This window comes from Capsicum annuum, chromosome 12 (genome assembly GCF_002878395.1).
Source record: "Capsicum annuum cultivar UCD-10X-F1 chromosome 12, UCD10Xv1.1, whole genome shotgun sequence".
Taxonomy (NCBI): Eukaryota; Viridiplantae; Streptophyta; class Magnoliopsida; order Solanales; family Solanaceae; genus Capsicum; species Capsicum annuum.
In genome coordinates, this window is record NC_061122.1 from 6,184,495 (window position 1) to 6,197,431 (window position 12,937).

The window sequence follows — 12,937 nt, forward strand, 5'->3', positions numbered from 1 at the left end:
ACTTTTACTTTTCTTAAAAGAAAAATATAAAACTTTTTCATATTTGGCAAACCTCTTTCTTTGAGGAAAGGTATTGGACATCTATAAATAGAAAATACCTCTTCTCATATCAATAACATAATATAATCCATAATGTAGTCGTTTAAAGAGTTTTGTTTAGGAGGAGATTTTCTCCCAATAGATTTTAAGTTTTTTTATTTAGTTTTCAATATGTAGGCTTCTTGGCCAATCATATCAAATAATATGTGTTTTTATTACAATTTTTTTATCACCTAATTTATCGTCTCATAGTTTGCAACTAATAACTTCCGCATGACGCTGTCTCAATTTTGAACCCAACAAAGCCCATGATCCAGTCGCCACTATCCACGATACATATTATAACAAATTATACTTGGATTACATATATGGTGTAAGAACGAAATTTATCTTGTGTATTTGAAAAATAGCAATAAAAGATTCCCTTGTCATTAAAAAAAAAATACTTAGGGTATGACAAATTATCAACTTCATTTCTTTTTTATTTTTTTAACCATGGATAACTAGTAAGAATATGTGAGATGGTCAAAGCATTTTAGTTTGTATCACTAGATATCAATAGCGGAGTCAGGATTTTTGTTAAAGGGGTTCAGAAGTAAATATAAGAACTAATCGAAAGGGGTTCAGCCTTTACTATATATACGTAAAAAATAATTTTAATTATGTATAAATATTAAAGGGTTTCACCGAAGAAGGTTCGAATGAAACCCCTCAACCAACTGTAGCTCCGCCCCTGCTAGATATAGACATATAGTAGGTAACCTTATCTTAATTTTAAATTAAATATTTGAACTATATATTTAGGTTGTCTACATTTCAATCCGAAAAAAAATGTTCAAATGCCACCTTAGACTTTTTAGTTTTCTTTCTGAAGTGTTCAAAGGTTTTAGCTGGCCTCCCATTGGAGGATGACCAAAAGAGACACTCATTTTTATTTATCCCTTTAATAAATCAAGAGATAGATTATATATTTTTAGTATTATATTTATTAGTGAATAATTATATGAATATTATTTAGATTTAAACTTTAAAATATAATTAAAAGTTAATTTAGAAAATTAAATTCATAACATAGCTCCTTAAGGAGAGTGTCTATTGTTACATTGATATAGACCAAGTAAAAAGAAGAGTGTATCCTTCTCAATTTTAGAGATACCTACTCTGTTATTTTTTTAGTTGCCATCCATTTTCAAGAGTTAATTTGATTATTTTTTAAAGTTAAATTGCATTTGATCAATTTGATATTTTAAAATTAGAATTTAAAAATTATATGAAAAGTACTATAAATTGCAATTTTACTCATATTAATATGATATCGAATTATATTCTAAAATAGTAGTCAAAATTTATATTATTTGATTGTTAAGGGGTCACTTGGTAGAGTTTCTAAGAACCGTGCAAAATCTGTTGTATTAGTAATGCATGCATTAATTATACTTGTATTAGTTAGGGTTACATTTTTCTTATGTAGTGTTTGGTCACACTAATTAGGGGACAACTGTGACTTTAGCCACACTAATACTTGCACTAGATCCATTGAATTACTAACACCAAGAGGCGGCTCAATCCTATTGATGGCCTTAAGTGAAGGTTCGATGAGAGGCCTCAATATTTTTTTTTTCAAACAAGATGTAATATCTATATTTATATTTACAATCTATATCTATATCTATATCTATATCTATATCTATATCTATACTACCTTAAAAGCACCAACTAAAAAATTTTAAAGTAAAATTACAAAAATACCCCCAACTTATTCACTTAAATAAAATTACTTAAATCTCGAAAATACCTCCAACCCATAGAATGGTATGGTATGGGATGGTTGCCATGGGAACCATGTTTATTTTGATTGGAGTAAATACATAATTACACCACTGATCTTGTCCGAGTTTTGCAAAAAGACACCAAAACTTTAACTTCGACCTATTATCCCACGATTCTTATTTATTTCGTTGCAAATACATCATTTTTCGCTGAATCTCAGTCACAATAAAGAGAGTGGATGCGCACACTAATCAGGTGTTGTCACTTGTCAAATATTTTTAATTTCATATTTTATTTATTTTTTTAATAAATTTTTTCCTTTTTATTTAATTTATCACGCCCCTCTTCCCCCACCCCACCCCGCGTCTAACAGCTCCCCCCTCCCCCCACGCGTCCAGGTCAACAGCTCCCCCACCCCGCCACCCCCCGCGTCCAGTTTTCTCCATTAAAATGGAGCTTAAAGCTCCTATACAATCTCCATTTTAATGAAACTTTTTATCTTTTTTTATTTATGACCCCCCCCTCCCCCACCTCCCCACCCCTACCCCGTCCAATACCCCCCCAATTCCCATTCAATTTCCTCTATTAAAATGGAGCTTAAAGCTCTATCAAAATGGAGATTGTACATCATATTTTCTTTTTTAAATTATGGTGATGATAGCATTGTTGTTGTTGCTTTAATTGATGTTGTTGTTGTTGTAATTGATGTTGTTGTTGAGTTATGGTGATGAAGAAGAAGTTGGGGAAGAAGATAATGGTGGATGAGTGGGGTTGGGGGTGGGGTGAGTGGGGGGAGGGTTATGAAATGATTTTAAAAAATAAATAAATATTAATTTGACAAAAAATATAAATTATATATTAAATTATTTACACGTGGCAGCTTCTAATTGGTCAAAAAAGTCAACTTTTGCCATTTCACGCGCTTGTGGTGCGTGTATACACTTAGAGGGTCAAAATGGTGTATTTGCAACGAAATAAAGAAAATTTGTGGGGTAATAGGTCGAAGTTAAAGTTTAAGTGTCTTTTTGAAAATTTCGGACAAGATCAGTGATATAATTATGTATTTACTGTTTTGATTGTAAACTAAAAGACATGGTATGGTATGGTAACATTTCATGGTTTGAGAACTATGGAATAGTCCATTTTTTTGAACCACCAATTTGGTGGTTTTACATGGTTTTCTTATTTATTTTTTCAACTATGCCCTCATATAATATTTTCTATTCCTATTTTATCTTTTACCCTATATTACTTACCACCTTAATATATTAGAATTTTTACGCACAAATCAAACCAAATAAAAAAAAATATTATTAAACAATAGTGAACGATACAGTCTATTCAAATATAGTACTGTACCATATCATATTGTATCACACCATACCATATTGTACCATACATTATGAAACCATGACAAATCACCATCCAAACAAACTCTAGATTTCACATCCCTACAGATTCCCTGCAAAATTCCTAAAAGGCACTAATAGTAAAAGACACCTCAACCATCACTTCTTCAACACTTCTCCCTTTAACCTCTTTAAAGAAATCTAAAACACGATGGTTCTAACTCAACAATCTTCTATCTTCTTTGTCAGGCAAACAATCCTTTTACGTTCTCTATCACCAAACTTTCACCCTTATGCAATTAGTCATCCAATTCAACTACTTTATGCCATTATAATCCAGTTAAGAATTTCACTTTAATAGTTTTATATCTTTCCATTTTTTTCTTACTGTCCAACACTTAAAGTTTGTAAGTTCCTCTGTATGCAACTGCTATTATACCATTCATAGCATTGTTTTAACACATTAAATCAAATACTATATGTGTTTCTTATTGGTTTCGTAAAAAAGAAAACTTCTACAATTAAGAATTTAACTTTGAAACTTCTATGACTTTGCACTTCTCTGTTCTTTTCAAGAATTCAAGTTATTATTCCCTTTATGTGAAATCGCAATTATACAACGGCAAAACTTTATTTCTGCACTCATCAAATGTATAAGATATCTGTTCCTTTTATTTTTTGTTTTTGTAAACAAAATACAATTAAGAATTTAATTTAGTTACTTTTATGGCTTTTTAATTCTCTATTATCACATGTAGAATGGAATATTTAAAATTCTGAATATTTGTTACTTTATGTCATTTAGTAATCTGTATATCTTTGTATCTATTACTCTATTTTTAAATATTTCTTTTTCAGATATAATGCATTATTACACTCATTCTTGCGTTGGTTCTATATTCATACTTATTTGGCTTGCATATTTTCCACACACTTTGTGTTGCTATACACTTTAGTGTCTTTTAATTTGATATGCTAATTTCTCCCATGAATATGACTCATTTGTTGATGATGATGTTTTAAAAATATTTTTTTTAATCTACTTGCAAGCATGGAAAGCCCAAAACATAAAACCTTTGTTAAGGGTATTCCCGCTGAATAAAAAGCCCACTTCCTCTTGTTTTCCTCTGGGAATGCAAATTCTAAGTCCCTTTACATGAAAATGTTATAATACCACACACATAAAATCTGCACTATATGAATTTAACTTAGATATTTTATTAGCTTTTTACTTCTCTGTTTCCATTTAATTTAGATGCATATATGGTTTTCCACTTCTCTATTTCCATCCAACAATTCAAGTTGTTAGTTCATTTATTTGCAAAAGGATGCAAGTGTCGTGGAATAGTGGATGTGTGCACAAGGTGGTTTAGACACCATTATTATCAGAAAAGAAGAAGGATTCCAACATTTTTGGAATGCTATAACTTCATATAGAATCTTTCTGAAAGATGTGTGTTTTGTTAGCGGAAATTATCTTCAATTTTGATGAATATAAGGAGCCTCTAACTAAAACTAGTTGCTTTCTTATTCTTATCCCTTCCACTCCTAATAGTAGTAGTTAATAATCAGTTAGTTTCCAATTCTTCTATATGTGGTACTATCTTCTATTTTATTTGTTTTTTATCTTGATATTTTCTTATCGTATTTTCCTTGCTTTGAAAACTTCTCTTTGAGTTGAGGTCTAGGTCGAGTCGTGTGAGCCCAGACTATTTTTGTTTATGTGTATTTACTTCTCTATATATCATTTTCTCTTATAAAAATTTTGACTCTATCTGACACCTGGTGTGAGTCTTTTTTTTTTTTTTTTTTTTTTTTTTTTTTTTTTTTTAGAAATGTGTCTCAGTTTATTTAAAAGTTTAAGCTATTTGAGAGAATACATTTTAATTTACTTGTTTATATTTTCTAACTTATACCTCTCAGCTGCAAACCTTATTCTTTTTTTCATGAGCCAAACATATATTTGGTAATGGACGTATGTGAAATTTGAACTCCAACACTTGCTTTGATGCCACATTAAAGTGTAAAATCATTTCATGGAAACGTTTAGCCTTATTAATAAATATATTTTTGTTCTACTTAATTATATCTATTTAAGGCAAGTTATAAAGTAAAACTTATATAAATCCCAGACCATATTCTAGAGATGTTTTTACTTCTTTCGAACTCAATTTTCCCTATCACTTAAAAAAAAAAAAAAGGTACATTCAAAGTCCAATTTTTTTTGAAAATGCTATTGTCAAACACAACCTTAGCTTTATTTTCAACTTCAAAAATATCAAAATATAATGAATGAGTTTTTTATTTTCATGGACAAACGGCTCTTTAAGTACTTTTGGAAAAGAAAAAAGAACAAGCATGGCCAAACAGGGTATAAGAGAGATCAATCCTTGTACGAAAAGGATTCGGGTCGGGTAAAAGCTAAAAAAACCCCAATGCGGTTTAACCTAATTTTGCATGAGAGATTGAATTGAGAAAAAAAAAATGGCCGAACGAGGAGGCAAAACCCTCACTTTCGAGACGAGGAAGAGTTGGAGAAGAAGAGGCAAAAGAGAATTCTCCAGCCTTCGATCGGTGAATCGCTTTACAGTGGTGATAATGATAAGCCATTGGATTGTGGTCCGTTGATTCGTGCACTGTCGAAGATGAGGCAAGCTAAGCTTGAAGGAAGACCTGTTACTGATACGGTTATAATGGTTGATGGTAGACAAATTGATTTAGGACCAATCTTTTTGAAAATGGAAAGGAGGAGACAAGAACCTGAACCTGAAGTACCTAAAGAAGAAAAGCCTAATTTAGAAGAGATGAGGTTGCGATTCGAAAGGGCAAAGCAACAAAGGCGTGAAAATGGATGTGAGGATGAGCAACTAGATAAACGTGAAGCGCTCGTACTTTACCACGAGACAACGAGGCAACAAGGAAAACAAGTGATTGCGGTTCCACCGGAGAAGAGGCAATTTGAACAAGGAAAATGCATCAAAGGAGCACCTCTACACCCCTATTGCATTTGTTCTTCACTAACAACAACATTCGCTGAAACCACTAAACAACTGATGCTTAATTCTACAATGCGAGCTGTTGGCGATCGTTATTTCCCTATTTGGCTCGAGTATCGCCGGCAGATTTCTCAAACCCATGTTTGCTGCCTTTCTTTCTCTGCTTGCTGATCCGTTTTTAGTTTTTTTCTATTAATAGTAATTGCTAGCTAGCTGTGTGAGTATAAATTTTGTTGCCAATCAATTCTAATAGGAAGGATGTTAATAAGTTTCCCATTGTTCATGAATATGAATTACCAAAGATATTGGTCCAAAATAGTCCGTTATCGTTGGTTGGTCCGTGTTCTTTTCACATCGAACATGAAATAGACCATTATGTTTACTGTTACAGCTTATGGAGGGACATAACCTGACCCTTGATTAGGAAGGTGTGGAGGACGCGTGGATTAGGGTAGAGGGTTAGTGGGTAGGAGTTCGTCCTAACAGTAGGGAAGAGTGCTTTGTATGCGTCGGTTGTCTTGTTTCCTGTATTAGCCATCAGTGTGTTATCCTTTTTTGTTGTGCGCTTTTATGTTTTTGTATGTTAAACTGTTATTTGTCCTGAGTCGGTTGTGTGCTTTTATGTTTTTGTTTGTTAAACTATTAAGCTAGAAAGCTTATGAATGTTGATAAAGCTCTGTACTGAGTCGGGGGTCTATTGGAAACAACCTCTCTACTTCATCTGAGGTAGTGGTATGATCTGCCTACACATTACCCTCCTTATACCCCATCATGTGAGAATACACTGGGTATGTTGTTGTTGTTGGAGGTATTCCAATTGTTAGAATGTATATGTACCGGAGGCTAAAATGTTGATCCTGTGTCGTCTACCTGGGAATTGTTTTGGTTTCTTTTGTCATTAAACTTTTGATTCCCATGCTGGCCTCTTTAGAATCTGATGTTCCATTATGATCCCTCTCTTTATTTCAGTTTGTATAGTTTCATCCCTATATACTTTTTTGACAGTGTTTTGACATTGATGTCTATCCTGGTTTGTCTCTCGGTGCTTCAGTATCTGGATATGATTTCAAGAAAGATCATGATTTAATGATGGAACTGGCCAACCGTGCTATCGAGGAATATAATGAGAGAGAGTGCAATGTATGATCCAGACTTGTATTTTCTTTGCGGCTTTGTTTGGTTTCCTCTACAATTGATAAATTAGTAACTCCTCCTTGCAGGTTTTCAAGTACAAGGTTATCAAGATTGAGAAAGTGAATCTCGCGGTGACAGATTACTTTGATTATTGGATGACTGTGAGAGTCTTAAATCTTACTCTTGCTACTCCTATCGAGACTTTTCAAATCCATGCCGGTAAAAAATGCTTAGATGGTGATGTGAAATTTATCTGTTGTTGCCAGCCTAAAGAAGAGGTAAACAAACACCTAATATAGGTTGTTACAGTTTTTCTTTCTAAGAACAATGCACTGGATAACTAACTTTTATGTTTGATTTGTACTAAATTTACAGCCGGTTGTTGGTTTGGGAAACTGCGATTTTTGTCTACGTAAGAAGCTGCCCCTTGAGACTTGAGAGGCATGTCAAAACGCACTTGAAGTATAGTTACATAAATTTGTACCGTTTGAGATTTTATCATTATGGTTATAAGCATTTGATATTTAAAGCCATTGGGCTATTTTGGCCGCTATTTTTTTTTTTTTTTTTGTTATTTCGGCTCACTTTTTAAAAGGTTACTATTTATTTATTTTGTTTTATTGGAAAAAAAATGTAAATAAACATCATTAGATTATTTAATACAAGATCTAGCAAAACTTTTAAATTAGTGAGTTTATAGCAAAATTTGGTATTTAAAAGGAAAAGAAAAAATGTTTTTTTTTCTTTTAAAAAAAATAAAATACAAATTTTATATAAGGAAAAAAGGATCTCATACCCATAAAAAAGGAATGACAATTATTATGAGGATATTAATCATCTCATTTTTCTCTCTAAAGCGGTTTTACTCCTTCATTAACATCTATACGACTTTCTTCTTCAATTACTTATTAGCAAACATCCATTGTTTAATTTTTTCAAATATCAATCAACACAAGTGTTCTTTCTTCTTTTCCTTCTTTCTCCTCTTCTTCTTCTTTTCTTTTCTTCTTCATCGATTGCGTATTTTCTCATGTTCGTCCACAAATAAAAATCAAACTCAGAGTAAAATTCAATAATGTTCATATTATTTGCTTTTAATTGTCGAATTTTTTATTAACATATAGATTTATACATTTTGATTCACGGAGGTAAATGGAATACAATATATGATTTTGTTTGATATAGATGAATAAATGTTTTAATTTTAAAATCATAAAACAAGTTTGGTGTGTGAAAAAAGTGTAAAGTATAAAACTAATGTGTTAATGTATGAAACTAATATATAAGATACTATATACAAATAATGTATTCTTATAAATGAATTTTAGTGTATGAAATAGTTGTAAAGTCTGTTTAGTGTCGCTCAATTTAACAAATCATGTTCAACTCACTTTATTAATATATCTCATTCACTAAATAATATTTCTTACTGAGATTACGTTGTATGTAGTTCATATTAAAACTAGTAATAAAATAACTTATCATGAGAATTTATATGTAAAATGGAGATCACTTAATTTATAAATATTACATACAATAACAATTTACTATATTTATAATTATAATTTTATTTACAATGTAACATCTTTACATTATTTTAACCAATCAAAGTTTAAATTTTCTAGTATAACAATGTCATCTATCAAATAAATTTAATTTTGGAGTTTCAATCTATGGAATTGATATATGAAATGGTAAACCTAGATGATTTATTCTCATTAATGTTTTTAGTGTTGCTATAACTTGCAATTTTCATTCTAATAAATGTATACGGGATAATTTTTCAATTATTTTTTTTGGTTTCGCTTCTTTCACGTAAAAATAAATCGCCCATGTTTGTGTTATTGAGCATGGAGTTGCCAGTCGGCCCAAACTAAATTTCAAAAATGGCCAATCGGGACTGTATCATTATGATATATGAGTTGTATCAATATGGTATAAGAAGTGTATTAATATGGTATTGAGACTGTATCAACATGGTATAAGGATTGTATCAATATGACATAGAAATTATATTAATATGGTATATATACTATATAGAATGTGCATAGAAATTGTATAATAGTTATATAATGATATACATGATGTGTATAGAAAATGTATCATTACTGTATAAAATACGTATATGTATAAGATATGTAAAGAAACTATATAATTATTGTATAAAATATGTATCTAAATAATTATTGCAGCTAAAGGATTGTATAAAATGTGTGTAGAAATATATAATTGTAATATAGAATATATTTTCTTGTATATGATATGCATGGAGTTTGTATCATTATTGTATAAATTGTGCATAAGTTATAAGATGTGTGTCTTTATACTATTAAATAAAAGAAATAAGAAAAATATGCATGTTAGGATAATTATAGTGTCATGTGCTAAAATAATTGACATTAGAAATTAAATAATAAATTAAGAAAAGACCAAAAAAAAGAAGAAGAAGGCAGTAGTCGCCGCCGAAAAGGCCGAAAAGGATACTTTTAGAAATTGCCAAATGAATGACTATTTTGATGGAATTAGTTTCGGTCGAGTGGCCATTTGTGTCTTTTTCCCTTTAAGTTACGTAATTTTGCTCTCGATTGAGATTTTGTCATCTGTAGTTTAAGTGCTTCACTTTGGCAGATCCAACCCTTTTGTACTTGCTCTATATATCCAACCCTCTAGTTTAAGTGCTTCCTGTAAACAAAAGTTCTCATATTTGTACTTGCTCTATATGATTTGAAAATCTTGCTTTCTTCGACTAAAAACTAATTCCTCATTTTTAGCTTGGTGCTAACTAGGCCTAGTCATTGAGCCGAACTCTATCAAGCTGAGTCAAATCTGAGTTAAATCTAATCAAGTTTTTTACAGTACGATCGAAGCCTAGTCATGTTGATATATTCAGGCATTGGTCGAGCCCAGACTATAGCCTTTGTATAACAAACTAAGTTGGATTGAGTTAATACATGCAAGAGAGTCGAGTGAGCCTCTAGGTCAGGGGTAGAGCAAAAGGGAGTGAATTGACACATTTCTGTCAAAAAATTATATTATGCAAGAACGATTAAAAATTTTGTGTATACATAATATACGTTAATTTCGTTGACTTTTGTTTACGTGTGTGTATTTACTTTTTTATATATCGACTCTTTATAAAAATTTTGACTGTTATACACCTAGTTTTTTTGCGTTTTTCTTTGGTGGTGGTTTTGGGGGGGGGGGGGGGGGGATTTAATATGGAGTCTCTGACTTTGATTTTTGAAGATTATGTTATAATTTAGGATATGAATGATATAAAAGTGATTAAAGAAGGAGAAAGTCCTCCAAAAGAAAAAAGAGAAGCAAGAGCAATTAATGTATAATGCAAATTCTATATTTTAGGAATGTGTGTTCGTTTATCCAACAGTATAAGCTATTTGACAGAATACATTTTTATTTACTTGTTTATATTTTCAATTTATATCTCTCACATAAAAACCTAATTTTTTTTTCATGGGCCAAACATATAACGATTCTTTTTGGTAATGATCGTGTGTGAAACTCGAACACCCATGCTTGGTTTAATACCATATTAAAGTGTAAAATCATTTCATGGAAAAGTTTAGCCTTATTAAAAAAATATTTTTATTTTACTAAATTATATCTGTTTGAGGCAAGTTAAAAATCATATGTGTACATGTTTAGAAGAATAACATAAATATACTCCCTAATTTATCATATATACATAAATTTTCACCTTTATAAAGTAATTATAAAAATCTCAACTTATTAGGTATCTTTGTTGAATGTACCGGGAGCTCGTTATGTATCTCGATAGATCCAAAATCGAAAAAAATGTATCGGGGGCTCATTATGCATCTTCACAAAGGGAAAAAAATGTATCTTTGTTGAATGTATCGGGAGCTAATTATGTATATCGACATACCCAAAATTGAAATTTTCAGTAATTATGCAAAATGTCGAGATTTTCTGTAACTAAGTTCTCAACTGTCGGGATTTATATCTACAACAAATGACCGATTTGAGGAACGCTATTTAAGATATAGCCGAAATTCATAAATTTTTGCAAGTTTAACAACTCTAAAATCAACTTCAGACTCACGGTGTAATATTTTAAACATCATGTAACATGTTCTTTATTAGTTTACAACTATTTTACCCCGTAATGGTAAGAAAATAAGCATTCTTAAAATCGAAGGCATGAATAACAATTGCTCCAAATCACTATGCGCTTCATCAAACACATAATAAAAAATTCACGCGTCACATTGGCAGTATCATTGCAAGACACATGTCATGTATTTCATTGATTGTTATAAACATCGAGTGTGATAAACTTGCTCCGGTCTCTTGTTGTATCATTCATCACAACATTGACTAAATAAACTCAAACATCTATCTTTAAGAAGAGGGAATATGTAATACATAGTAGCTTGTGCAACCTTTGAATTATAGCTCAATTCATATGTTTCCAAGTCCTTGATGTGAAACATTACTTTTACACTTACATTTTCATATATGATTCAAATATATAGAGGAAAATCTTGAACCCCACTTGAAGAATTCAAGAAGCAAAACTGATATCTGTTGCTGTTGGGATATGATAGGTATCCCATGAATTTAGTCAAAGTGCATGAAAGTTGATCTGGACACCACATCTATCCCCCCACCCCTCAACCCCCACCCCCCCAAAAAAAAACCAAATTGAAATTTTCTTAGATTGTTTGTCTTAGATCTTGACTCTTGCTAGTTGTGGGCAATGAACACTTTCCACTAGTAGAAAAAGAGCTCTTCATACTAATAGGCACTTTTTGCAATGAACGTCCAAAGGAAGAACTCTTCATTGCTTTACACAAACTTGAATTTCTATCTCCTCTTTTTGAACTCGAACACCCTTCAATTCTCCCCGAATTCATCTCACTCACCGCGAGATGAATCACTTGAGCAACAGACGAATCCATTGAGACCGATCTTCGTGCTGGTTGTAGTTCATTGTTGTTCACTTTCACTCGATGCTGATCAGCCAAATCACTAAAAACACGAACCCCTTTCCTCCTACCATCAACAACACGTGGAGTTTTCATCGATAGGTCCATCGTGGATCTCCCCTCCTCTTCATCAAGATCTTCAACTCCACCCCTCGTTTCTTGATTCCCCTCTTCACTCAATTCAGTATTCTCCAACTGATGATCAACATCATTTGAACCAGACTCATCACTTGCATTAGTGTTCGATACAACTTCCACAACATGGTCCATTCGAGGAACATTATTCATATCGGACACTATAGGAGCGCGACACAACGGGCAATTCTTGTGTGACCTTAACCAAGTATCAATACAAGGTACATGAAAAGCATGACTACATTTAGGCAACAACCTTAAACTCTCATCTTCCTCAAATTCAGTCAAACAAACAGAACAATCTGTCCCTTCAATCAACATCTCATCTTTCTTATACTTAAACACTGAAATCGAATCGATCACATCTTGCCCAAGTCCAACAGTACGTATATACCAAATTGGATGATCCAAAACTGGTCCATGATTCTCATCAATAACAAAATCATCCTCTCTATTTTCATCCAATTGTGAAACACTTCTCCTAATTCTTGAATTGGACCTGTTCCTCTTAAGTATAATCATGTAACATATGAACAAAAATACA

General features: G+C 31.8%; 2 protein-coding genes across 2 annotated transcripts in view; one reads left to right on the forward strand and one right to left on the reverse strand.

The window, feature by feature from the left end:
• The first annotated feature begins 5,524 nt into the window (after positions 1-5,524).
• On the forward strand, positions 5,525-7,841 carry LOC107851412. Its single transcript, XM_016696411.2, has 4 exons — positions 5,525-6,295; positions 7,160-7,294; positions 7,375-7,566; positions 7,664-7,841. Exons 1-4 carry the CDS (start codon positions 5,804-5,806, stop codon positions 7,724-7,726), a joined length of 882 nt encoding a protein of 293 aa, XP_016551897.1. The 5' UTR covers positions 5,525-5,803; the 3' UTR covers positions 7,727-7,841.
• Positions 7,842-11,719: 3,878 nt separating this feature from the next.
• LOC107851332 (RING-H2 finger protein ATL54) overlaps positions 11,720-12,937 on the reverse strand; it is a 4,874-nt gene continuing 3,656 nt past the window's right edge. The window contains exon 2 of the mRNA XM_047400645.1: positions 11,720-12,892. Within this exon, the coding sequence (XP_047256601.1) occupies positions 11,986-12,892 (907 nt within the window). The 3' untranslated portion in view covers positions 11,720-11,985. The remainder of the gene's footprint in view (positions 12,893-12,937) is intronic.

Excerpts from the sequence above, each read along its gene's own strand:
- LOC107851412 (XM_016696411.2), top strand. The coding sequence starts at position 5,804 with ATGAGGCAAGCTAAGCTTGAAGGAAGACCTGTTACTGATACGGTTATA. Across the intron at positions 6,296-7,159 it reads GGCAGATTTCTCAAACCCAT|TGTTTTGACATTGATGTCTA; the intron begins GTTTGCTGCCTT and ends CTTTTTTGACAG. Across the intron at positions 7,295-7,374 it reads ATAATGAGAGAGAGTGCAAT|GTTTTCAAGTACAAGGTTAT; the intron begins GTATGATCCAGA and ends TCCTCCTTGCAG.